Source organism: Psittacula echo, assembly GCF_963264785.1.
Source record: "Psittacula echo genome assembly, chromosome: 7".
NCBI classification, from domain to species: domain Eukaryota; kingdom Metazoa; phylum Chordata; class Aves; order Psittaciformes; family Psittacidae; genus Psittacula; species Psittacula echo.
In genome coordinates, this window is record NC_137740.1 from 50,032,860 (window position 1) to 50,056,852 (window position 23,993).

Genomic DNA, 23,993 nt, shown 5'->3' on the forward strand with positions numbered 1-23,993 from the left:
TGGAGTTTTGAGGAACACAACTAATCTCTCTTTGTTACCTCTCGTTCTAGTGCACATGATCTCACAAAATGGGATCTGTTCAGTAACTGCTACAGATTACTAAGAACTGGAATTGAACATGGAGCTATGCCAGAACAGGTACAGTGAGCAATATCTGCACTGCATCATTTGGGGGTTCAAAGTTTTAGAGAGTCTATTTGTCGAGAAATTCAAAAGCTTAATACACTAGACTGCAGTTATTTAGGAAAACCATGGAGTTTTGAATGAAATCTATACTGTAGTGAGGCCCTAATGAGGAGGTGAAAAATCTTGGAATATGAGATTTTTGAGCTACTTTCTCACCTTTCTCAACTGTGAAGTAAGAAATAACTAATGTTCCTTGCTGTGAAAAGCAATGCATAAATCATGATGTTTACACTGAAACCCAACATTTGTAAACCTTGGCTGCAATTAGTATTATCACAAGTTATTGGTGTGCAGTGAAGGTAAATGGAAGTTTATGAAAACCAGGAAACAAGAACATCTAGCAGGGATGCTGGCCAGCCTTTCCAGTGAAGTTCTTAGAGTAGACACATCTTGAACTTTGTTTCTTCCTAATTTGGTCTTAGTCTCTAATGGATGAGTACAGGAGTCAGTTCAGATTCTCCCAGGATTCCAGTTTAGACTGCAGAGTGCCTACTCCAGCATTTCATCACTTTTAAGTTATAATTTGATTTCAGTTAGAAGCCAGTTGTTAATTCTAAATCAACTTCATTTAGAAAAAAAAAAAAATCTCATGAAATTCCATAAAGTTATTTTCTAAAAAGGACCATATGGAGGACATGTCACCACACGCCACATGAAAGTCATGGCTTTAAGCTCTGGGACCTTCTGCTCTCTCTGAGGTTGCTACTTAATGTTGGAATTGTGCTACCTGGAGGGAAGTGGCCGGATGATAAGAACTGTACATGCAGCTACCAGGCATCTTCAGTTTCTGGGTTTGAGAGTGATATGGCTCCCCAGATACTTCTGTTAGAAGTTAAGAACAAAGTTCTGAAATCTGAACTATCCTCAGTGTTTCTTCCCCCAGTCCACTTGAAAAAGTTCACTGAAAAGGAATGATTTTTAGTCTTTAGTGACACCTTTAAAAAAAGTACTTTGTGAAGTGATTAAAGCTGTTACAAACCTGATTTATTCTGCACAGAACCACTGACTGCTGGAAGTATTTTCAAGCCAAAAAGGTTTTGACACTTTTAGAGCCTAATAGAGATTCGAAATTGTAAAGAATTTTATGGGTTCCATAAGTATGAGCCTGGTCTTCTCCATGAGGCAGTTTGTATTTTCTCCCTTTTTTTTTTTTTTTTTTTTTTTTTTTTTTTTAGCGATTGGGCTGTCGGTTAAACATGGAACAGATTTTCAGACTGTTTTATATTTAAACAGATGCTTTTGATGTGAGAGATGTAGATGTTGGGTTGTACTTCCAGGATGCTGTGACATCACCTCTAATGCACGGTTTTCTGTTCCATTTCCCAGCATTTAGACAATATATTTTTCACCTGTAGTAGGCTCATTTCTTATTGCACCAAACTAAGGAAAAACATCATTGAAACCAAAAAGTACTATTTAAGAACTGCTCTTATTTCTTCTCCCCAAAATGCATTATAAATTCTACATACACTTTACTGATACGTTTGATATTTCCAATGCGCTAGAATTCTTTGTATTCTCTCTGTTACAGATTGTTGTTCAGGCACTGCAGTGTTCCCATTACTCTATCCTCTGGCAGCTGGTGAAAATCACTGAAGGTTCCCCTTCCAAAGTAAGTAGACATTTGATCACACAGATTTTACTGAAGAAACACAACTTGCCTAAGAAGGCATTAAACTTCATTCTCTGTAACTCCACCTGCTGTACTGTCATTTCATGTCATGAAACATACAAAATGTTGGTGTTTTGACTTATTCAATATTTCAGGATATATTTACCATCATGCATATGTCTGTAAAAGCTGTACAAACAGCTAAAGCTTGTCTTTATCAGGGTTTTATACTAGCTGATTCTTACATTTGTATTGCTGAAGATAAATGCACTTTACTGTGAGTACAGCAGTTTGCAGGAATGGATGGGTAACTATTGTCAACAATACTTACCTAATAGTTGTAAGCAATACTGTTGGTCTGTACACCACAGCTTAATATTTATCTGTTTACCTCACTACCTTTTACTTTCATCTTTTATAGGGCTAAATAGGTCACTAGCAGATGATTACTAATAAAAAGTGAGTGCATGCAAGTGTAATGCAGTAAAAACAATGTTACATGTAACTTATTTGTTATACTTCGCTTTTCCAGGACCTTTATCAATCTTTTATCAATCGGGGCCAACATCCTGTCTTTTTAGGGCTTTTTCAAAAGTAATGCATCAAATGAAAATTATATGAAAGCAGAAGTAGTAAGCATATTTCCCCATCAGTGTCAAAAAGAAAAAGATACTATACTAAAGTACTACTAAAATAAGCTTTTTATGCACATAAAATGATAAAAATACGATGTAAATTCTTTGAGTTGTTTTGAATACCGACATATATTGAGATTTTAAAATGCTACTAGAAAAAAAAAAGAATAATTGGTATTCTTTATTCTTGGCTTTCATTCTCATTTTCCTCTCTTGGCTTCTTCAGCTTATTTCTCTTTAGCATTTTGGTAGTATATAATATTATATCCTGAATCCTTATAACTGAATATATCCCATTTGCTGGCCCCCTTGAGTAGCAATGGACTCTTGATGCAAATGCCAAGAGACAGAATGTTTGGTAAGATTCTAATCTCCTTCCACTGCATTTCTCCAGTTTTTGGAACTAAATGCAGGAAATTGCTGCAGTATAACATAGGTGGTGCAGAGTGACAGCTGTCAGCATTGCTGGAAGAAAGCTTCATTGTTCTCTTGTGTCTAAACTACAGCAGAAGCAACATTCACGCTAAACTACAGCTAGTGGCTAATATACAGCATCTTTCTGTATAGAACCTGGTCAGAAGCTTTGCATTTTCATATCAAAGTATAAATACGGGTTGTTGTTTGCAATATTACCATGATGGTCCAGTTAAACTGAAAGAGAAAAAGACCTTTATTTCAGCCACTATTCTAGCGGACAAGCTTAGTGCAATTGTATGGCTTTGCCTACTTTTTCCAAATAGGATACATATGCATGAGGCATTGTTTTATGTGATGAATGCAGAATAGCCTTGATCTTTCATATATTTCTAATAGTATTCTGATTTATATTAATCATAGGATTCATAATGTAGTTCGTAGGAATGGAAAGAACTATGAAAGCTCCATCAAGAATGACCATTTGAAGTACACATCGATTCTGCTTCTGGAATCCTGAATGAAAATCGTAATTACTGTAACCTGGAGAGCTGTTATTAACTTAGTGTTTGGTGTTTCACCCCACCTCTTATAAAAGTAATGAGTGTTCTGCATGCTTAGTTCAAGACTAGTCTGCATTAATGCCCTTTGGCTCTTCATACCTGGCCAGCAGCAACCTCAGCTGTGCTCGCCACAGAAATGGGATAGAGAGAAATTTGCAATGTGATATGGTTGTAGCATTTTGTTCCATGAGAGTTTTTCTGTCAAACTCTCCATTGTAGTTTGTTCACTGAGAAAATAAATCCGATCTGCACTATATCTGTCACTTAATCCATTAGGAGATCATTTTGCCCATGGTTGTTTTATAAACTGTGATTTAGGCCTATAAATTAGCAGGCATTAAAGGGGATCACATCTAAAATATGATGTATGAGAAGACAAAAGCATTAACACGACCATCTTGAAATGAAATATAGGGAATTTCATGAGTAATTTTTAAATAGTCAGGCTTTAACAGGAACATTTCTGATACAGTATTTTAATATGTAGGTCCATCCAGCTTTCTGGTGTGACTTTGCTGTAGTTGTAGGGTTCTAAGGACAGAGGGGGATGATGGTTTGTAGGCTGAAGTGGTATCTTTAGTAAACCAATGGATATATCTGTAAAAATTAGAGAGGCTTTTGGACACACAAACCTTTCAGGTTTGACATAAAAGCAGGAGATTACAAAGTAAAATACAAGCTGAGAGCAATTGCTTGGTTTCTGCTTAGATACAGATCACGTAAACTGTCTGAAAGAAAAGGAAAAGGTTATTGGTACCTATAGGGCATTGGGGGCAAGGGAAGGCAAGATGGTAAGACAGTATGAGGGAATGGGAGCTGGATAGTGGGGAAGAGAAGAAAAATAAAATATGAAAAGGCTAATTGGGGAGAGGGGAATTTATAATCTGTCATAAACCCATCCTGAGGCCTTGTTTTTCTGTATCCCTTAGATTTATGAATTTTTGTTCCCAGGCTCGTGTTTAGAAGATGATTTTTTAGATTTATCTTGAGCACCCAAGCTGAGAGATCAGAGATGGAGCGGTTGATTTGTAAGAAATGTCTGCTGCCAGCCGGGTCATGTGTGTGAGCTCATGCGGGGGCAAATAGTAGCTGCTCTGTTTCACCTAGTTAGTTACCATGTAGCCATTCAGTTGCTACGTACAATATTCAAGGGTGTTCTATTTCTGTGGGAGGAAGTATTTAGTTCGGTTGTAGTGGTCATGTATTTGCAAGTTTTACATTTCTCAATTAGGTATGCTCTGCATCCATGAGGCGTACATTTTATTGCAGGGAGTTTGAGGCAGGATGGTTGCTTCTGGTAAGATTTCTTTGACAATGAGTTCTGAGGAGAGTTCAGCATTGCTTAAGAATGTTGTGTGTTGGTTCTAGAGCAAAGTCACACACAACAACCAGGTGTATACAGTTGGGAACAGAATTGTTTTGCAGTTCAGTTATTCTTTATCCTGGTGTTGAGACGGCTCTTCCAAAAATACAGCCTCTCTGCTGAGAGGCTTGCCCTGGTTTGGAAACTGTCCTTGGCATTATGCCCAAGCCCAGGGCACATTTATTGCTTTCTGAGAGATACTTTATATTACAGTATGTTTTGGACTCTGGCTGGGTGTGCTGGTCTCTAGCCTTTTTATGTGTGGTAGGAAAAAACTGTGGTTTAAATCAAATCAGGATGAAGTCAACTTATTCATTTACTAACAACATATAATTAACCTGCAGACAGGGCAACACATCCTCAGGATAAGTATCAGCTATACCACAGGTAAACCAGAATACTGGGCACTTTTATAATCATGGAACAATGCTAATGTATGCCTACAAATGTCAAACTATGCTCCTGTAACTGTTCACAAGTTATGCTAATCCCCTCCCCAAGTCCACAATCATACACGTGTTTGAGGTGTGGGTTCCTGCACGTCACACCCAAAACTGACAGTCCTGCAGATGAATGCAGGCTGCTTATGGCTTCTAGCAGAGAGGATGTGCCACCAGGCCCAGGCAGTGGTGGCAGTGATGGGGTGTCTGACTTGGTTTAACTGCTGCTCTGTTCCAGCCCAAGGTTCCTCTCCATGATCACTTTTCATGCTGCTTTTATACTTCTTTACAAGGTGATTCCTCCTTTTCTCAAAAGCTTCCTTGTAATCTCCAGGTTACTGTTTAATCTGGTAATTGTAAGCAAATTCATGTTAACTTTCCTCTTAGCATTATCAGTTTTTAGACAAACACCCTCTCAGAACAGGTAGGTTTGGGTGTTTTGTTCACAGGCACTATTGCACTCATGTTCGTATTATATCAACTATTGTTTATCCAGGCTGTTAAGAAGAGGGTGCTCTGCGGATTCCCCTACACTGTGTAATATCATTTGTAGATTACAATTGTTATCATATATCTTAAAGAAGTGGTAAAAGCATATAAATGTTTCAAAGGTGTTTTAATAGAAAAGTGATAATTAGGGTGAGGAGCTCATTCTTGTTCCTGCCATGGACTACTTAAATTTGAAGATATTATGCTGTACCATTCAGGAAAGGGCTATTTTTATCCTAGGTCACAGTGTGGCCCCATGGTTTTACTCTAACAGCCAAGAGGATATAACATATTTTCATAGCCGTTTTCTGCTGAAGCCAGCAGATCAGGCTGGACCTTGGCTGTGTGCCTGAGAATGGTAAAAGACTTGAAAATCTAATTATTTTTTGTAGTTCCCATTTTCTCTTTTGAAAAATACCACTCTGTAGTAGTCTGGGGATTTCTCCAAATTTAGAAGAGTTCCAGATGGCTCAGTTGCTCTGTTCAGTTGGGCTTTCTCTGGCTGTCTGTAACTTCTCAGAATGAATCTTCGTCATGCTATCAGGAGAGAGGATAATTAATGATGTGTACCTACATGTTATTCATTCTATGACAGAAAAATGGGAGCCATACTCATTCACTTTTTAACCTTTATATAGGATTTTTCGTAGGTTTTCATTTCTCTGTTGAACTCATTAACATCTAAATGGAAGATAATTGTGATAGAAAGTAGAAAGTTAATAAAGTGATTGTAATCCCAGTGTTGAAAACTATAAATCAGATGGTTATGTTATAGGTAACTGAGAAGCCTGACATCAGTCCTAGGTAAAATGTTGAGCTGGCTGACAGAAAACACAGTTGGTAACAAGGCTGAAAGGCAGAATGAATGTGGTCAAGAGATAAGACTGCAAGGAACAAATAAATCCATTCTTGAGAAGACTGCATTTTTGACTGATAAGGAAAGCAGTTGAAATACCAGTTTCTGTAAGACACTAGGTGCCACACTGCATTTCAGGTGAAGATGTGTATTTAATGTAATTGCTATTCAGTAGCTCTAAGCTGATTAATGTATTAGAAAAAGCTGTAGGTTGGAAATCATCACCCAATGGGATAGCTCCTGATGCATTCCAGGAGACATCCATTCTCTGATAAAATCTGGTAATTTTTAGCAATCATCAAAGGAGGAAAAGTGAAGGCATTTAAAATGCAGATTATATAGATCAGTTGGTAAACAAAATACAATTAAAACCCCAAAGAGGCATTCTAATGCTACCAAATGGAAGGTTTATATCTGGGAACAAGAAGGCTGATCAGATTAAAAATTATTAAGAATAGGAAGGTGAGGTAGCTGATAGACCTTCAGTGTCTATATCAGAAAATCATACTCTGTTGAACATTATAAGAGGGTCAGAGATTTAGAAACACTTTGAGGTGCTTTTGGATGCTTGCAGACCTGCCTTCTGTTGTGAACCAGTACAGGAAGAACATATGGACAACAAAAAGGCTTTTCAGTAAACAAAGAGTAACAAGATCTTATAGTAGGAAGCAATAAGAAAAGCTAAAACTAGAAATAAGACACATGGACTGAACAGCCAGCATAATTAGATGTTGGAATTTTTAGCAAGGAAAATGTTACATGTAGTAACATTTAATAGGTAAAATAAACCTGTTTAGGTTTTTTTAGATTTAGGTTGGTTGGATGTTGTGCAGGGCACACTGTCTTCTGTCTGAAAGCTGGTAGAGGTATCATGGAGGAAAGTATTTTGTTTTGATTTGTTTTCACTAGTTTATTTTGTTATCCATAAAACCCCAGAATAATTCATCAGGATACAGCATTAATTCGCCAGATCGAAGTACACAGCTTTCCTATTGAGCCTGCCACTTCTGGCATCCACATTTAAAATACATATCAGTTGTCTCTATATCAAGGTGATCAACAGCAGTCATTCATTTATCTTTTCCACCCACAAATCCCTTTTTCTCCAGATCAGCAATCCTCCTTTCTTCGTCTGTAACTCGTCAGATTTCTGTGATTTGCCTTCATGTTTCCCATGTCTTTGGACAGTTAGGATTATGCTTTTGTTGAACTTGAGACATTCATTGGTATTTTACATCTTTTGTTTATAGCTGAGTACAGGATTCTTTATAAACCACCAGGTAGGCTGACCTTGAGGTATTAAAACCTTTTGTTCTGAATGTTACATTTAGATTCAACATAAAATACAGACAATTTAACTAATGAAATAATAATAATTATTATTATTGTTATTGATATTATTGTTATAGAATTATTTATAATGTATATTCTACGATGATGATGATTACTATTATTGTTATTTATTACAGGGAAACGTTGGGTCATTCCTCTGAAAATTAGTGGCTTGGTTTACTCTGCTCTATACGTAGAATGCTTTCTCATGGCCTTTTTTGTTTGGCCAGTTTATAGGATTGAATATACGAAATTATGACCATATTTTTATTTTTCTTGTTCCTATCAACCTTTTATTAATGTCCATGTATTATCCCTTTTTAATGTTTATTCTAGGAGGACTTGTTGGTATTGAGGAAAACTGTGAAATCCTTTCTGGCTGTCTGCCAACAGTGTTTATCAAATGTCAACACTCCAGTCAAAGAACAGGTAAAGGAAATGTCTGTTGTGTGCTTTTAGAGAAGTGTGAATATTAAACTGTAACTCAGGATGACACTATATCAAACTTAAAACTTCTGTCTAAATAAAACACACACTCCATAAGAAGAGCTGTGTTAAAAGCACCTTCAAAGCACAGCTAATGTCAAATTCATTTTCGATATAATGGTTACCTAGATGTTCATGTTCAGCTCTCATAACTTTAGTCATCTAAATCACCTAAAATAAAAACCTGTTTCTTTAGACACTATTAATTGCTTGAAATAGGCACTTTTAGAGGGTGACTGAGACCTGAAATGGGCTGCATCTTCCTCTGTATATTTTGGGATATATTCCACCTGTTATCGACTAATAGGGAGTCTGGAGTGACTCCTTTCCTGCCAAAGGCAAATGCCTGAAGCCTCAATGGTATTTCATTATTTTGTTATCCTAATAATTCAGTTAAATGCAGGGGTGAATACTAATTATTGTATCTCTTTCCCATTGTGGCTAATGGGACAAAAATTAGGCTTCTAGCAGTACAGGTCATAGTACTGCATATTTTCTAGCAGAAAAAAAGTTTATTCATTTTACAAAAATACTCTGCATAACGCCAAGAATGTGATGTCCTCTCACACTGTGCAAAAAATGGTCACTTCACAAATAGTTACATCTTCTTGAGAAATCGGAGTAAAGTATTTAAACAGTGTCTTCGTTATAGAAATATAAATATCTGGAGGGGGTTTTAGATTCTCATCAGTATAAGCATAATAGCTTAGGTTGCTGTCCTTCCCTGTTTCGTAACTGACTAGAAACTGAAGTGCATGCATCTCTCTGCATGTGTATGTGCATGGACACATATGCCAGAAGTAAATATGTGAAATATGATTGCATAATAAGGTACTAGATTTTTTTATGGCTCAGTTTACTTATACAGTTCTCTGGTTTAGATTATTGGGAAGCCGTGCATGCATGGAATGGAAAGCTTCTGCTCTATGTGTTTAGAAATCGAAATAAAAGAAATTAAATTGAAGGGCTTGTTGAAATAATTCAGTCTTTGAAAAGGAAATGGCTGGATTGTTTGCTGAGATTTTATGGCTAGATGCTGATTTGTATCAAGTCTTTTGACATCTTTTAGTTGTCTACAAATTGTGTTTCTATCAGACCTCCCAAGATTCTGCAAAGACTGTAAATAACTGGCGTGTGGTTTTTGCCTGTGATTTTCTAAAAGACAGTACTTCTTAAGACATCTCTAGTTTTTTTGAAAGATAGCTCTCCTTGGCATTTACACATTCTGCAACTTGATCAATGTAAATATAAAAGGCTCGTAGATGTTGCTGGTTTATGTATTTTTAAAAGACCCTCGTGTCATTGTCTTTCAGCCAATTTAACTTTAGTAATTGTTTTTTAATATTCTGAGTAGTTACTCTTGGTATATTTTATTAATATCATATAATGTGAATATATCATCTGCCTTCATGAGAATGCCAACCATTCTAGCTTAAACTAGCACGAACGTCTTTTCTGCATCAACAAATGGTAAATGATCCTTCCTGTTGCTGCAGTGGTTTTTTTTTTTGTTCTTGATAAACCTCAACACGTTTTTATTCTCTCATTACTGGTAGCCACAATGTTGGGTTTTTCATTGGCAATTTAAACTTTTCTTAGAAGCTTCTTTGCAGTTTACAATTCTGTGGAAGCTTGCAAGCTTCAGCAAGACAAAGCCACGACCAACCACCCAGAGACAGCGAGTGTCCCAGTCAGAGTAGGTTGGACCAGAGGTCCCTTCCAACTGACACCTCTCTGGTCTTTAAATTTTGTTCCTTAAAAAGTGTGTTGCTGCAAATGCAGGACTGCTTCTTAATCCATTTGGTTTACTGGCTTTTTCTTTTCTGAGAATTCTGGGCAAATTGTATTGTCTCCCTACCTCATTTGATTATTTATCTGTCCATTCTTTCCAGAGAAGACCAATGTATATACCAAAGGAAGGAAAAAACCTATTAGGTCTTTATAGAAACATGACTCAAACGTTTCAAAATTTCCTAGACTATTTGAATGACTAGACATAGCTACAATGCACAGACATCTGTAGCCGAACCCACTGCTGTCTTTATACGGGACAGAAATAGTATAAATAATTCAGTGCATTATTCATGTGCTCTATTTTAGAAGCCTACATTAAGACGAGCCTAAATTCTATTGACTATCAGAGGACTTTAGAGCAGGTGAGATCATCACTGAAATGAATCACAAGTTTCTAGATCCGGTATAGAAAAATCCCAAATAGTGGCATCCTTTTCCAAAGCCTAAGTAGAACGTAGTTTACAGTGCGTTTGTTCTTGACTCAGTATAGCTCATTCAGATTTTATAACATACTGCAAGAAGTGAGTTGCTGTGATGTTCAGCTTTCACAAAGATTTCATTCTGGAAGTTTATAAAGCAAATAGCTCTCACTCGCTACTTTTCCTTAGGCTTGGTTCAAAAATGTGTTAAACACACATTTAACTATCTTTTCTGTTCAGCTCTTTTTAAAGGGGGAATATGGGACTGAATTAAAGCCTACATTGGATTTCATGACTCTCTCAGAGCTATTCCACAACCTCTGTTCAGTTGAAAAGGCCTCTGGCTTACCACCTACCTGGGAATCGTGATTGACACTGCCCTAAGTGAGACTCCTGCAGGCTTCTGGGGAAGAGACAGCACATCCAACATTGACCTTCTAGGAGTCTTTTTACACATGCGGACATTGAACCATCCTCTCTTTTTCAGTTTTCAGAACCTGAGGTTAAAGACAGAAAACAAGATGATTAAAAAGTACTTTCTGAAAGGTGCTCAGGTGTTGAATGTAGTGCAAATGAATACAGCTGGCTATGACACTGACATAAGCCATTGGGGAAAACAGTGTTATTCTCATGCATGAGAGCATACAGATAAGCCCTTGAAAGAAAGCAAGCTGGTAATAGCTGCCTTCTCTCTCTGTTCTCAAGTAGCGAGGGTATAATAGATAAATCATTAAGAGTTGTGCTATGGTTGGTTTTTATGTAGATTTGAAAGCCGTGCAGGTACTTGATTCTTTTTGCAGAGATCTGATGAAATTCTGCGAGAATTTCTTTGTCTGCAGCCGCTTCTATGTATTTTCAGGGTCTGACAGTGACTGAGCTTGGATCTTCTCTCATAATGTTGTTCATTTTTGTACTTGTTTAACTTGTCTAACTGCTTATCAAAAGAGGTGTTTTTTCTTTACTATAAATTTGGCTACAGTTCTTGGATCAGAGGTAGATTTAGAATATTTTTCGAAGAGGAGAAATGGAAGTTTGATGTCGATCAACCTTTGACATGGAAGAGGTAGTAAACCTTACATAGGAATCAAAGACATCAAATTTTAAAGTTATGGGAAACACATTTCACAGCACACAAACAACTGCAATTGAGCACAGTTAGAGACATTTAGTAATAGCAGGGCATATCTGAAAATTAGATAAATTATATATATATAAATCTAATATCTAAAATATATATAAATACATATTTTTATATATTGTATAGATTTAAATATTATACTTACTGACTGACACTCCTTTCTGCATTCATTCTCTTTTGCCTTTCAGGCTTTCATGCTGCTCTGTGATCTCTTGATGATATTTAGTCATCAGCTGATGACTGGAGGCCGAGAAGGTCTTCAGCCTTTGGTGTTCAATCCAGATTCAGGCCTCCAGTCAGAACTTCTCAGTTTTGTGATGGATCATGTCTTCATTGACCAAGATGATGAAAACCAGAGCATGGGTATGTTTAGTTTCCATGTTTTCTACTTTTTAACAGACATAAAAGAAAGAAGAAAACAATTTTCAGATGAGTTTGTTCAAATGTTTTTGAATTATTCCATCTTTATTTTTGGGAGGTGTGAATATGGAATATTCAATATTCAGTACTCCTGTGTTGAAGAAGAATATGTGCTTACAAAGTTCACTTCATAAAAAAAGATGTTTTCAGAAGGCATGGGACTGGCCTGTATCTACATGCCATAAATCTGGACAAAATTATTCATCTTTTCCTGTTCTATATTTTTCTTAACATTTATTTCCAGAACAGTACAGCCTTACCTCAGCAGCAGGCTTCATTTAATATGGCTTCAAGGGAAGAAGTGTGATGGAACAGTATATAGAGAAACCCTTTAGAGTTACCCAACAGAGTTATAGGATCCTGAAGGCAAACCTTACCAGCAAAGCTCTAGGCAAAGAAGGCCTTAAGAAACTGCAGTTACTAAATAAACACCTCTTCTCCTCCTCCCCCAGAATAATCAAATCAAGCTCAGGACATCATTGATGTGGTTAGAGACTAGGCAAGTACTTGGGAAAAGTATCAAGTATGCTTTCTTGCTTCCTTGCTCTTTCCTAGGCTTTTGTGTGTGGCCACACTTTGAGAGGCCAGAGCTTGAGGTGACCCCCATCTCTACCTCCTCAGAGGATGATGTGAGATTTTTGGCTTTCAGTCATGGAGAGGCAGATTTGTCATTTAGGTCTGGTTTTAGAACACTTGGTGCTGCTGGTGTGAGTTATAAATGCCTAAATGCAAGTACAGAGGTATCCAATTTCCAAATCCTAAATAGCTTTGGACAGTGATGGATTCCCAGATAGTCAAACTGTGTGAAAGAGCTGCTGAGTATGTACTGTAGTGCTCTTTTTGGCACATCATCTGAATTTGTGCATTTTTCACTTATTTGTATGTCAGCATGACACAAAGGGGCTATTTTAGACAGCAATATGTAGAACTAAGGTCTTGGAGAATGTATTCTGGCCCTAAAGGTGCTTTCAGTTTTCTAGCTCCCTAGCTCCTCAGTAGCTAACATCTTCGTTGAGCATCTCTTTAAGGTTTCCTGGGAAGAACACATTTTGAAGTACACCTTCATCAGAAATCCATGTGCAGTTAATCATACTTTGTGAGTTCAATGTTCAGAATAATACATCAAGGATAGACTTTAGGAGGACAGTGTCTGTTTTTTTGCTGTTCTTTACCATCCTGTGATTGAACTGGGAAGGCAGTAAAAAGATGGATCAAGATCTTTTTATATGTAATCTCCATTCCCTTATGCTACTCTGACTCATGAAGTCAGTCTGGCCATTTATAATTTTTGGTATTCAGAACACATCAGTAGTGATAAAAAATAAATTAAGAAAGGGGATGGGTCTGTGCTAATGGGCTTCAATTCTGTGGATTAAAGCATCTCAGTATTAAAATGTGCATACAGAGTTACAGTCAACTCCACTCATGAGAGATTTCCTCTGATCACATATGTGACTTAATCCTCCCCCTGCCCAGCTCTGTACTTCTTCAAACTGGTTGGAAGATTCCCTCCAAGACTAAGCTCTTCTCAGTATCAGAGACTATTTACTTTAATCACAACTGTGACAGCTGACTTAATTTTCTTATCTAAGTTGTGGAATCCGGTTTTATTTTATACATATTGTATTTAACATTTTTTTGTGTGTAGTTTCATTTTCATTCACAGAGTGGAGTCTTACATAGGGACTTAATACTTACAACATTGCTATTCAATATTAATGCTTCTTACAACTCAGTTTTACTCCCTGTTGTTATCGATGCTTTAGTCATCGATTTCATATCTGAAAATCTCAGGCATGCAGTACAAGTATTGCTGCCTCTAATTTTCCTTATGTGGAATATTTATAGCTTAGCTACATTAATGAATCATCTCCAAATGTCCTGTGTTTCATAAGTTAAGCAAAAAGCATTCAAGAAGTCTTTTCCATGGCCTTTTACAGGGTAAAGGAAATAAGTGATTCAGTTCCATGTGGATTATGTTCAGTACCTACTCTGGACTATAGAGTATCCTTGGTCATTGGCATGTCATGTTCCTGAGCTTTCCTGAAAGTCCTACCATAGGCAGGACTCAAGAATTCACACCTTTCATTTTAGCAAAAATCCACGCTCCATGTTAAAGAACTGTTCTTTTCCAGAAGCTGCTGTTGGATAACGCTGCTTTAGAACATTGCAGTTTCTTATGAATGTTTTATTGTTGTTGCTGCTTTCAGAGGGAGATGAAGAAGATGAAGCCAACAAAATAGAAGCTTTACATAAGAGAAGAAACCTTTTGGCTGCCTTTAGTAAGCTGATAATTTATGACATTGTGGACATGCATGCAGCAGCAGATATCTTCAAGCACTATATGAAGGTACAGCTCAGCGTACTCTCCTCTTCCTAACTGAACGGTCTGTAGTGTCAGGCCCCCTCTTTCTCACCCTTCCAGTGAAGCAGAAGATGGAACACTTTTGAAAGGTTATTCAGCCTTATTTGATTTTTGTAATAGTTTTTCCTTTTAAAATTCCTTTATTTTCCTTTTCTGCCACTGAGAAGCAGTGAGCTCTGAACTTCCTGTCCTGTGTACCAGGAGTGCCTTCTTAAAGGCAGCACCAGAAGTTGGTCCTGCAAGGTGCTGAGTGATTCCAGAGGCTCCTCTCTACAGAGAAGTTCTTATTCTGCCTCTCAAATTCAATCCTAGGATCCTCAATGACAGTTATCTGTTCAATGTCATATCTCACTGGCAGTCTCCCAATCTTGGTGCTTGCCATAAGGAAGCAGGTTGATTTTGTGAGAAAAGATTGTTTTAAACAGGAAAGCAGTAAAAGAGAAAAAGCTCTATATAGTACTGTTTGAATTGGGTGTGCATTAACTGAATGTCTTGCCAACTTATGCTGCTTCCATACAGTGTTTAGGTCCAATGAAATTTAGTTACCAGTAATATAGCTACCACTGCACCGTGGTCTGGTGAGTTTACCTGCCAGAAACCAGGCACATTAGCAGTCACTAACAGTCACACTGCCAAGCCACACAAAACTTGCCTGTAAGGGATAAGTCATGACAAAGTTGACAATCAAAGAGGAAAAGCTGAAGAGAGAGTGGAGAGTAGGTCCTGTACTATGGACAGTGTTTGAGCTGTTGATATGAAATACAAAGGATTTGACTTCAAATCCTCCTCCTCCTGTTCATCAGGAGCAGCAGTACAATAAAATCCCCAATGCACACACACATCAACCATGTCACTGCTCAGGCTTAGTCTAGCTTAGGGATTTTTTTCCAGAGCAGGAGTTTCAAACTGAAGCTGTCACAATCCAGGTTAGTTTCCTCCCTGCTTCTCCTCTCCCCACACCCCTCCTGCTCTTGAAATTGAGGGTGAGACAAATTGAATTTAAATTAGAATGCAAACTAGAAGGATCTCTATACCAATAAAGGCAGGAAGAATATTTTAGAGGGAATGAAAATAAGTGATTGCAAATGCAGAAATCTTAATGAGGCTGAAAGAATACTGTGGAAAAGATTTTTTTTATCTTCTCAGCCTGGAAGTTTTAATGATTATACAGGTTTTTCTACCCAGATGGTCAGTACCAAAGGCTATGGTTTTCAGCAACCATTCCTCTAACATCAAGAAAACCAGCACTTCATACAGGCTAATTCCTTACTCAGTTTTCTGGCTTCAGTGGGTTTCTTTCTTGGCAATCTAACTCACCTTGCATTGTACATGGAGCTTCACACCTGTGTGCTCATGTCTGCAAACAACTAGTCACGAGCACACTTCCTTGTGGGCTCAATGTACTGGTGTTTCTTAGAATCAGTAGCCATGGGTCACTTTCATCAAACACTCACTTTGGGGTAGGAAATGCTCTTTTGTTTGGTTTTCAACATATATTTTACAAAAGATAATAACAAATAGAGGATTTCCTTACCTCATCCCTGAGTACAGGCTGCCAGTCAGTTTAAATGTTGATATTGAAACATTGCCTCCCACTCACACAAAAGAAGGGGATTTGAGACTAGGGTTTTTAGCAACTGCTGCCTTCTTAAAACAAGAACCACAAGAAATCTTTCTATCAGGAAAACATAAGCAATTGTGTAAGAAGTTCCATTTAAGGATATAAAGAGGTTTTTTTTCCCTGTTTTCCTAGTACTACAATGACTATGGAGATATCATTAAGGAAACCCTGAGCAAAACAAGGCAAATTGATAAAATCCAGTGTGCAAAGACACTCATTCTCAGTTTGCAACAGGTAAGAATATTGATTTTTGTAAGAAATGCCTCACTGCAAAAAATACTGGACAGGATTTTCTGTGATGCCCTTTACAATGAAGCAAAAATACTGCAATTCTGATAAGAGATGCTCTTGCTCCTCAATTCAGGCTGTAACTACTCATTTGTCTCAGTAATCTTTCTCCTTAAGACCACACTGGGAAAGTTTTGGTCAGATGAAAATGGAAGAGAGGGAGAGAAGAGCTTTGTAGGCAGTTTGGTCCAAGCTGAGTATTAGCATTTGCTTACTGGTACCTAGTGAACAAGAAGAATGAGGATGACTTTTTCTTTTAATTACCTGGAAGTAATGCATCTTCTTTACATTTTGTCTAAATACAGATTGATTTTTTTTCAAACTTCAGGCTAATCAGTTTAAGTCTTCCAGTGTGGTTAAACATAGGGTTTTTTCCTGAAAAAATTACTTTACATCAACCACAAATTATTGGCTTGATGATGAAATCCATCCTTGTTCTGCCAACAGCAGTAAGTGTGTGCTTCACTAAATACTATTTAGGCCGTTGAAGTACTAACTATATCCATTACATACAGAAATCACTTCTATAAACTAGATGTTTTCAAATCCTTTTGAAGCCTCCCAAAATTCACTCCAGAGTCCTAAGGGATTTTCTGTAGCAGTCTGGAAGCTGAGAAAAATCTGTGAAAACATGAGAAAAACAGATGTACTTCCAGAAGAGTCGTCGGGTCTCAAAGTAGTTCTTGCCTTTAAATTTGGAGAGAGGAAGAAGCCAGGTGCTATAGGGCAGTCAGCTTGGTATAATTTCGGGGGGGTGGAGAATAATTAGATGAGCTATTTGCAAGTGCCTGAGTGATAGGTAACAGCCAGTAGGATTTTGTCAAGGAGAAATCATGTCAAATTAAGCTGCTTTCATTAATTATATGGTAACAGAGTTTGTGGAGATCAGAGAAACAGTAGCTTTAATGCAGCTTGATTTAATATTTGTGAATGACGCTGTCTCTCTTGATATTCTCATTAGCAAGTTAGGAAAATGTAGTCTGAATAGCAATAGCAGAAAGATAGATACAGATATAGAACTGACTGGAAAACTACTGAGTAGTTCATTATTGTACTGAAAAGGCATTACCAAGCAGGTTCCAAAGGCATTTACTCAGTAATACTCTTAAGGTATTGTCTTGATTGATAGAACAGCAGTTTTGCTTCCTAAATTCAAAGATGCTGATCTAATGGTGATGTAGGTATTTTAGAGCATCAGAATGCAGATCCACCTTGATGAGTTGGGAGAATAACAGATGCAATTCAGTGAAGGTAAGTGCAAAATTCTGGTTAAGTGTTATCATCTGCACAAGATGGGGGACAACTGGCAGTGGATTAGAAGATGAATGTAAGAGAAAAATGTCATTGGCATGTCCACTCTTAGCAATAACAGGTTAAGAACAAAAGTCTTTCTCAAGACAAGTGTTTCCTAGCTCACAGATTTTAACAATCGAATTCTTTCTTTAGCTGTTTAATGAGCTTGTTCAGGAGCAAGGTCCCAATTTGGACAGGACATCTGCCCATGTTAGTGGAATTAAGGAACTGGCTCGTCGGTTTGCCCTCACTTTTGGCTTGGATCAGATCAAGACAAGAGAGGCTGTGGCCACACTACACAAGTGAGTGGTGGTAAATAAACTAGATTTTTATATTACCTCAGATGAAACCTTTAGCTGAGCATCCCTTTTCTAAAGGTACGGAATCTTAACTGCTCCTGTATAGTTTACATAGAAAAATGGTGGGGGCTGTACATGTGTATATATAAGAAAGGAAGAAAAACTAGCTGCTATCTAATTATTTGTTGGAATTTATTGGGTTGGCCATGTTCATCTATCTCAGGTGAAGCCACTGGTATTACATATATTTGTGTGGACTGTATCTAACAGCTGTAAATGGTTCTTTATACCACACCACTGGATTCTGTAGGCAACAAGGGCTTTTCTAAAAAGATACTCAAAAATATTTTGGAATTCTAGGGGGTTTTTTTAAATGGATTTAAGCTTTTTACGTAACTGCTGCATCGGAAAGTGTAGAAGGGCACTGCTGAATTTATATTCTGACTTTCCCATGCCATAAAAAGGTTAAAATATTAATGTTTGCTATCTCAGAGACTAAGTCATTAAGACTAAGATGAGCAAAGCATGATCAAAATGCTACCAGGCACTTTCCTGTACCAAGCAAAAGAGAAGTTCACGTGTGCCCTTATTAGATAATGTGAAAGTAAATTGCTTTCAAATGATAAAGCAAAGATAAGGCAGAGGTGCACATATCAGTGTTCTGGTACGCCAATTCTCTGGCTCTTAATGCAAAAGATCTTGTTGTATCTTACGTATTATTCTTATTGCAAACTTCTGCTTCGTGCAGAATCAAGGAACAGCCCATTGGCTATCCCTGCTAAGGCAGAGCTTTCAGCACCTGACAAGTTCTTAGGCTGCAGTAAGTCCCTCCTTAGCATGTGACTGGAGGTATGTTGTCTTTGAGACTGAATCCTCACAAATGGAGAGAGAACATTTGACTTCCCTTTGTCCAAAAGCAGGTGCCTATTTGCAGTGAAGGAGAAATGAAAAAGTTATGATGGGATGTAAAGATACAAAGAATTCCGTGACATGCAACATTTTTTAAATTTTATTACAAACGTCTGAAAATGTTACCATTTCTTTACTGTAGAGATGGCATAGAGTTTGCCTTCAAATACCAGAATCAAAAAGGACAAGACTATCCACCTCCTAACCTTGCTTTCCTTGAAGTGCTTAGTGAATTTTCTTCTAAACTCTTGCGACAGGATAAAAAGACTGTGTAAGTAATGCTCCTTTTCTTCTGTGGGTTTTGCTGGGCTCTGTTAATCACTGTAGTGTGTGTTTAAGCTCTCTGATTTGATGTTCTCATGATCTGACAGGCTGTAGGAATTCCCAGTGAGGCATTCCACATACACAGTTATTGATCATTTTATGTTTTAAAGTAATAAAAATGAATGAGAAAAGGAGATTTGGACCCACTGATGAGGTGTGTTTGAGACCTCACAAAACAGTGTTCCTTAGAATTTCCCATGGGGCATTGAAAATAAAAACCTATCTTTTTCCAGGCTAGAATTAAAAGGAAATGAAATGTTAGCAGTGCAGGACATTTACAGGCCTGTGAACACCACGGTTAACATCTGTTTCTGTTAGATGCTTACATAAAATGTAAATGTATATTTGTTGTTTAGTTTAATATATTGAGTTAAACTTGGAAATAAAGGTTTGTCAAGGCTTCTGTTACTGGCACAACAGGTTAGAGAAAGAGGCTTGGAGAGGACACTTGTTGGTTAGGATAGAGGAGGGTGTTGGAGACCTGACAGGCTAAAACAAGCAGCCTGAATTTGATGTGGTAATTACTGCAGGTGAAATCAGGAGTAGTGTTGATAAGATCTGAATAAAGAACAAGAAATACTGTGTTATGAACACCATTTGAACAGACTGTCAAGAGAGGCTGTGGATATCAACACAATGGGCAAAGAGAAAACTGCATTATTCAGGGCAAGCTCACAGCATGGACGTGTTGTCAGCATCCCTACAGAGAGAATGTTGTACATTTATGTTATGTGGAAACATCCAGGATTTGGTGCTGCACAGAAGTAGTAAGAGAAAAAGGAAGAGGTCTCCAGTCAAAAATCAGCCAAGCACTATGTGCCCAGTGTACAACTGAATTCTTTGACTAGCTTTATGGCCATTTAAAAAGTGCAGTCGCCATAAATCTTATGATTTATGGTTATAGATATCTTTCCAGTCAATTTTCTGACCACGAGGGTAAAGTCATATATATCTAGTCTAACTACCTCAACTGACTCTTTATGTCAAACTTTTCTGTAGTTTTTCTGTGAAGACATTTGTTTTAAAGGACTTTTCTATTAGGATAAACATTTCTGAATACTACAGCTTTGTATGTGTTATAAAAATGTATCTTTATTAACTTTGTATAATTTTTAACATATACACACTTGAACTACTTTCAGTCTTTTATTATATCAGTCATTTGTCAATTCAGCAAACACAGTAGAAGAAATAGTTGAATGAGCTTCAGAACTGGATGATCCAGTTGGGCTAGCTTGGCACTCAATGTCTGAAACTGCTTTTCATTGTTATATCCTTGAATATTGACAACCTTTGGCCTTTTCTTCTGAACAGGCCTTAAGGATAATAGAATTTTATTACTATCTTCCTAGCTGAACCGTAGATTCTCCTGCATCTGTTGGTTTAAGTGCCATTAGCCTGATTCCTGTCTAATTTTGTGAAGTTTATCCTTCATGGACAGTCATCATCCTTTCCATAAGTTTCTCCAGTGTGTAACAGTTAAAGTTACATCATTGTGTACAGTTTACATGACCTGATCCTTGAAATTTTAAGTATGTGAGGAGTTCTTGTTCCTTTGCCTTCTATGTGGTCATTTCATATTTCTTCTCAAAGGTTCCCCATTCATTGCTGCCTGCACACACAGCCACTGGCTTCTTTGCAGGACTGTAAAGATGGATGATTTTATCTGTTTTTATTGTAGTCATCTGTCTCTGAACTATTTACTTCAGTGAAAACAAATAGGTCCTTTAGGGCATGATTTATCTGATCTTTGCTAAATTACTGCTTTAGGATGAGTTCAGACGTGCCCTGGATTCCATTGGCTGTGGCGACTATGAAAAGAGTCAAGATAACTTGCTTATATGTAAAGATGTCCTCTTGAGAAATCTACATTCCTTTCCCCGAGATACATGTCATGGTTGCACCCATTAGGCAGTGGCTGCATTGCCCATAGTGCTTCACTGACATTACATACCCAGCTATACTCTGGAGAGTTGATTTGCCTTTCTCTGTAGCACTACTCCTCCAATCCTCAGGGTCCTCTTCCCCCTCTCTCCGAAGGGGTTGCCTATGAACAGGAAGGTATGTGACCACCATCTGGTGGAGGAGTCCTGCGTACAGGATCCTTTACCTCCTGCCCCGGCTCTAGTCTCCTCCTGCCAAGTTACTGTCCCTAAACTCAGCAATGGGCTGTTAGTCTGGAGTGCTCTATAATAACCCTGAAAGTCTCATGAGCATAGAGCTGCCTGTCTTCCATAAGTCCTTCAGCTTGGCTTCCCTACCTTGTAAAAATGAACTGTCTGCCCAATATGTCTGCATGTGTCATCTGCCCTTGGTACAAAATACCCTTCCTGTCACACTTCAGCAAAATACTGCTCTTTTAGAGGGATCCTACTTCCTTTCTGGTTTACTGCTGGGTTTTTTTTTTATTTGGGAGGAGAAAAGCAAGATGTTTCCAGTTTGGGAATGGAGCTACAACATTGATTTCATTTAGTTTTCCTATCGTATTTATTTGTTTGACTTCTTGGTTTATCAGTAATCTTCACAATTAGTGACAGCCACATAGTACATTCAGATCTATGGATTTAATATAAAACTATACATTTAAGGTGCCAGACTCTTATACTTATTAAAGAAAGATTTATACTAATGCAGTTACAATCACACAAGGGAGATGCAGGCAGGGAGTTTCTGAGGAACTCATCTAAGACAGTAGAGAAGGGAATTGCCCTATGGAGGCATTCTTTTCCATTTATTTTTCTCAAATAGAGACTGTTAGCTTAGACTGGACAACTGACTCTTGGGTGTCTGACACGAGATCAGACAGAGCTCAGTGGGGTGTTCTGACTCCTGGAAATTGAGAGTTTCTATCCTTGCTGAAGCTGGTGAGAACTACCATTATGAAGCTCCTCTAAAATGCTGAGCAAAAGTTACCCCACCTTTGGTATCTAATCAGTAAAGAACTCTCAAGTGGTGTAGTTTTTCCTTCCTCACAATTTGGGCACAACCTCTGCACTCTATTTCTGTAAATATAAACTGGATGCAGAAAAACTTCCCATTTTCTATGCCTATTCTGCAGATAGATTCTATGAAGTCATGAAACACTCAAGTGTTAACACTCTTCGGTACTGTAAAAGAGAAGGAGAATAAACCAAGAATTTGTCCTTCAGTGCAGGATTTGGGTGTTACTCAGTATGCACATAAATGGGAAGGAAGAAGCATTCACACTATTTAATAAAACAGCAGACAGAACACACAGGGGAGGGAGGTTTGGTTCCACCCTTAAGTTAGTTAACTTGTGCATATTGGACTTCTTCATGGCAGTGGAACAGGTCTTCAGCTGTTCTATCAGAAAATGACTGCTTGTAGAAGAAACTATTTTTCTTGTTCCAAGATGCAAAACGATAGCCTACATCCTCACCATAGGGGTTCTAATTCAGTCTGTTGACACAGTAGCAATATATAGATGTGGCTTCCTCACTAAGCAAAGCAGAAAAGGTATTCAAGTAGAGTGTGCTGTGAATGATCACAGACAAATGCAGAAGGAAGATGCTGGGGAGACAACATTTTATATTGTTTAGCTGTGAGTAACCTGTGAATCATTAAATGTGTTAGCTTGTTTTCAGGGAATGCCATATACTCTTAATCAGTCAGAGATACAATACCCTATCAGCATATGTTATTAAATTAAAATAATGAAACATCATGCAGGATTTATGTTAAGCTCTCGGCACCACAAATTGGGGCTGCAGATTAATTGAAGAGGGAACAGTGTGTTGTGTCTCTACTCATTGTCTTTTATTTTCAGTCACTCCTACCTGGAGAAGTTTCTGACAGAACAGATGATGGAAAGAAGAGAAGATGTATGGCTTCCACTCATTTCCTATAGAAACTCACTAGTTACAGGTGGCGAAGACGACCGAATGTCCGTTAACAGCGGAAGCAGCAGCAGCAAAGCCTCCTCAGTGAGGAATAAGAAGGGACGGCCACCGCTCCACAAAAAGAGAGTAGAAGGTTTGTGTGGGTTTAGATTGCCTCATTTTGTACCTATATTAAGTTCCCTTTAGGAGCCCTTATAGTTTATCAGTTACTGTTGAACTGTATGATATATTCTGTATGTAGTAAAAACAAGACAGCTGCAAGTTCCTATTGAGCTTGGACCTGTGTTTATGGGAAATACCACTGCAAGTCCTTGCAGATTCAGAACTGTTAAAAGCTGTTACTGAAGTTGGAAGAAAGAGGTGTTTGTTATCTGCTTTACACCTTTCTTAGTCACGGACTTCTGGTTTTCTGCCTATGCTTCAGTCTGGAGCTGTTGGTAATTAACAGGGTGTTAGAGCAAACCCAAGGCAGAAGTTCTGATGCAGGTCTGTATTTTTGCAGGACCGCTGGAGATCACTAAAAAGACACCTTCTCTTGTTTAAAATGGTATTGATATCCAGTGTCTGTATCTGTGCTCTTTCTGTGACTTCAGGCTTGTTCATTGGCAATTTGGCTGTGATAGCACATTTCTCACCAGTTTGCATCTGGTTCATCCATATGATGTAGTGTATACTTTTGTCAATATAAATTTACTGTTTCACTACAGAGTAGTTGTAAGAGGGATCTTTAAACTTCAGGGATTTTTCTGAGGTCAGTATCTACAATAGTAACTGCTCAGTAAAGGATCCAATGCCAATTTGCCTGAATATACAGGAATTTCCCAAAACAGTCATCAAAAGTTTGTGCATAGGCACTTCTACAATCTGGCCCATTCTCCACTAGAGCT

At 37.9% G+C, this 23,993-nt stretch overlaps 1 protein-coding gene across 1 annotated transcript in view; it reads left to right on the forward strand.

The window, feature by feature from the left end:
* Nucleotides 1-23,993, forward strand: part of STAG1 (STAG1 cohesin complex component) — a 181,281-nt gene that overhangs the window by 151,330 nt on the left and 5,958 nt on the right. Inside the window, exons 21-29 of the mRNA XM_080622692.1 lie at nt 51-138; nt 1,718-1,798; nt 8,227-8,319; nt 11,916-12,090; nt 14,358-14,497; nt 16,266-16,367; nt 17,868-18,016; nt 19,065-19,193; nt 23,034-23,239. Coding sequence (XP_080478818.1) covers nt 51-138; nt 1,718-1,798; nt 8,227-8,319; nt 11,916-12,090; nt 14,358-14,497; nt 16,266-16,367; nt 17,868-18,016; nt 19,065-19,193; nt 23,034-23,239 — 1,163 coding nt within the window. The remainder of the gene's footprint in view (nt 1-50; nt 139-1,717; nt 1,799-8,226; nt 8,320-11,915; nt 12,091-14,357; nt 14,498-16,265; nt 16,368-17,867; nt 18,017-19,064; nt 19,194-23,033; nt 23,240-23,993) is intronic.